General features: G+C 45.4%; 1 protein-coding gene across 1 annotated transcript in view; it reads left to right on the top strand.

Moving 5' to 3' along the window:
* Positions 1–326: 326 nt before the first annotated feature.
* The window catches only part of LOC112069970 (circadian locomoter output cycles protein kaput), a 10,413-nt gene continuing 6,554 nt past the window's right edge, over positions 327–4,185 (top strand). The window contains exon 1 of the mRNA XM_024137372.2: positions 327–370. Coding sequence (XP_023993140.2) covers positions 342–370 — 29 coding nt within the window. The 5' untranslated portion in view covers positions 327–341. The remainder of the gene's footprint in view (positions 371–4,185) is intronic.

Raw genomic sequence — 4,185 nt, 5'->3', positions numbered from 1 at the left:
TCATGACATCAAGCATAGGGTATAACACACACTGTCCCCTACTGTTGTACACATTGCTCTGTCCTCTTCTTCCTCTCTCTCTCACCAATTCACTCTGTCCTTCTTCTCTCTCTCTTCCATTTTCTTCTCTCTCTCTTTCTCTCTCTCTCAACATCTCTCTTGCTCTCTCTCTCTCTTTGCCTCTCTTTCTCTCTCTTTCTCTTCTCTCTCAAACACGCTGACTCAGGACATATGGTTAAATTTATAATAATTATAACTATTTCCAGAAGATTTATTTCAACAACGTAACCAATAAAGCCTTTTCCTTTCTCAGGGATTGATCTAGCATCTTCGATGGTCGCATGAAGAAGATGAGAAGACAAGCAAAACGGTGAGACATCACCACAGACAGTCACCACCTGACCTTCGTATCACGACTAACCACGAAGCACACATTCGGATACCCACGAAATCATGACCCATACCTCATATCGACTTACACGAAGACATCACCACCGATGACTCCATATCAACTCGACTAACACAAACTATACCTTCCGATAACGAGAACATCACCACCATGACTCCGTAGATCACGACTAAACGAAGACATACCACTGACCTCTATCACGACTACCACGAAGACATACCACCTAGACCTCCGGTATACGACTACACGAAAGATCCAACGACTCCGTTCACGACTCACCATATCGTTCACGACTCAACACGAAGCACATCACCACCATGACTCTCATCACGACTAACACGAAGACATACCACCATTGCCTCGTATCACATGATCACCTCACCAACATAGACCCAATCAACGATACAGATACCCTACCTCGTACATATAACACGAAAGACATCACCACCGATGACCCCATATCACGACTAAAGACATCACACTGACCTCAAGACATCACCACCCTGACCTCCATATCACGACTAACACGAAGACATCAACCACCATGGACCTCCGTATCGAGACTAACACGAAGACATCACCACCCATGACTCCTATCATCATGACTAACACGAAGACATCACACCATGACCTCAATATACGACTAACACGAAGACATCACACCATACCTCCGTTAATCACGACTAACGAAGACATTCCCACCATGACCTCCTTTATAACAAATAACATGACCTCGATCATTAACACGAAGACATATGACCTCATATCAGACTAAACGAAGACATACACCGACCCATGACTCGATGTCACACTAACACGAAGACATCACATGACCTCATCACGACTAACACGAAAGACATCACCACCATGGACCTCCTATCACGACTAACACTGAAGCACATCAACATGACCTCACATATCATGCAACTAACCACGAAGACATCACCACCATGACCTCCATATCATGACTAACACGAAGCAATACAATGACCTCACTATCACGAACTAACACGAGACATCACCACCTGACCTCCTATACGGACTAACGAAGACATCCCACTGACCTCCAAATCCACGACTCAACACGAAGACATACCACATGACTCAATATCATGACTTACACGAAGACCATCCACATGCACCTCCGTATCATACTAACACGAAGACCTCACCACATGACCTCCCATATCAACTGACTACACACGAAGACATCACATGACTCCGTCAATGCATCACACAGTCATACTGCTAACACAAAGACATCACCACATGAACTCATTATGTTCAGGGGGACCATAACGCAGACATCACCTATCGCATCATGACTAACACGAGATTTACTGATCCACGAACTAACACGAAGACATCACACCATGACCTCCGTATCACCATGGACATCACCACCATGGACCTCCATATTGAGACTATACACCGAAGACATACACCACCCGTACCCATGAATCCATCCTGACTCGTATCACGACTAACACAAGACAATCCACCCATGGACCTCCGTATTCAGACTAATCGAGACATCACCACATGACCTCCGTATCACGACTAACACGAAGACAGTCAACCACACATTGACCTTCCGATCATGGACATAATCACGAAGCATCACCATGACCCGTATCACGACTAACACGAAGACATTCACACACATGACCTCCGTTATGCAACCGAATGACATACCACCCATGACCTGCATATCATCGAACTTACACGAAGACATCACCACCATGACTTCCAAAATACGCACTAACGTCGAAGCACATCCCTGACCCACACATGACATAAATGCCTCCATATCACGACTAACACGAAGACATCACCACCGATAACCTCAATATCACAGACTGAACCACGAAGACCACACCACCATGGACTCCATATATCACTGACTAACACGAAGACATGCACACCATTTGACACTCATATCACTGACTAACAGAAGACCATCACCACCCACTGACCTCCATATCCACAACACAGACTCAACAGACCTCCGATCACGACTAATTCACCACCACGACCTCCATATCATGACTAACCGAAGACATCACCACCATGACCTCCATATCACACGATACGAAGAACACACCTAACCTCCAATGACTCCCCACGCTCCTTCATACAACACAAGGTCACCACCATGCACCTCGTTCACTGACACACATCATCGTACGATACAACAGCACCACCATGACCTCCCGTATCATGACTAACGACGAGACATCACCACCATGACCTCCGTATCATGGACTAAAACGGAAAGACATCACAACCATGACTCCAGTTATCCCCGACTACACGAAGGACATCACCACCATGACCTCCGTATCACGACTAACACGAAGACATCACCACCATAACCTCCGTATCACCAGACCATGAACACCACCCTGACCTCCCATATTCAACGGGACTAACACGAAACTGACCACATGACCTCAATATCAGGACTAACACGAAGACATCACCACCATGACCTCATATCACGACTGAACACGAAGACATACACCCACCATGACGCTCAGATATCACGACTACACGAAGACTCACCACCAATGACCATCAATTCCCGATTAACACGAATGACATCACCACCACACCTCCCATATCATGACTAAACACGAAGACATACCACCATGACTCAATACCACGTACTAACACGAAGACATACAATGACCTAATATACGACTAACACGAGGACATCACCACCATGGACCTCCGTATCATTCGTACCTAACACGAAGACATCAACCAACATGACCTCCAATATCCACGACTAAACACGAAGACATCACCACATGACCTCAATATCACGACTAACACGAAGACATGCACCACCAGACCTCCATATCATGACTAAACTGAAGCACATCAACCACCATGACCTCAATCACGACTAACACGAAGACATCACACCATGACTCAATAACAGCTAATACGAAAAGACCACGCACGACCTCCCATATCACGACTAACACGAAGACATCACCACCATGACCTCAATATCACGACTAACCGAAGAATCACCACCATGACCTCCATCATCAACGCACTAACACGAAGATCATACACCACGACTCCATATGCACGACTAACACGAAGACATTCACACATCGACCACTCAATACAACGACTAAACACGAGACATCACACAGCGACTCCATATCACGACTAACACGAAGACATCACCACCATGACTCACAATATCACGAGTCTAAACACGAAGACATCACCACCCAGACCTCCATATCATGACAAAACGACAGACATCACCACCAATGACCTCGTATCACCATGACATCACCCACACCTCCGTATCACGACTAACACGAAGACCCTGATTAGCTGAAATGGACTGGAACACATGGACTAACAACACAGGACTACACACAGCTGATTCCACATAACTATCACTAAGACCCTGATTAGCTGAAACAGGACTAACACACAGACTAACACACGCTGAATCACCTAACTAATCACTAAGACCCTGATTAGCTGAAACAGGATAACAACAGGACTAACACACAGCTGAATCACATAACTAATCACTAAGACCCTGATTTAGCTGAAACAGGACTAACACACAGGCGGATCACACAACTAATCACTAAGACCCTGATTAGCTGAAACAGGGACTACACACAACAGGACTAAACACACAGCTGAATCACATAACTAATCACTAAGACCCTGATTAGCTGAAACAGGACTAACCACACAGACTTAACACACATTGATTTCACATAACCAATATCACA

Source organism: Salvelinus sp. IW2-2015, unplaced genomic scaffold (assembly GCF_002910315.2).
Source record: "Salvelinus sp. IW2-2015 unplaced genomic scaffold, ASM291031v2 Un_scaffold1173, whole genome shotgun sequence".
Lineage (NCBI taxonomy): Eukaryota > Metazoa > Chordata > Actinopteri > Salmoniformes > Salmonidae > Salvelinus > Salvelinus sp. IW2-2015.
The sequence above is the reverse complement of the archived record's forward strand: the minus strand, read 5'-3'. Positions and strand labels throughout refer to the sequence as shown.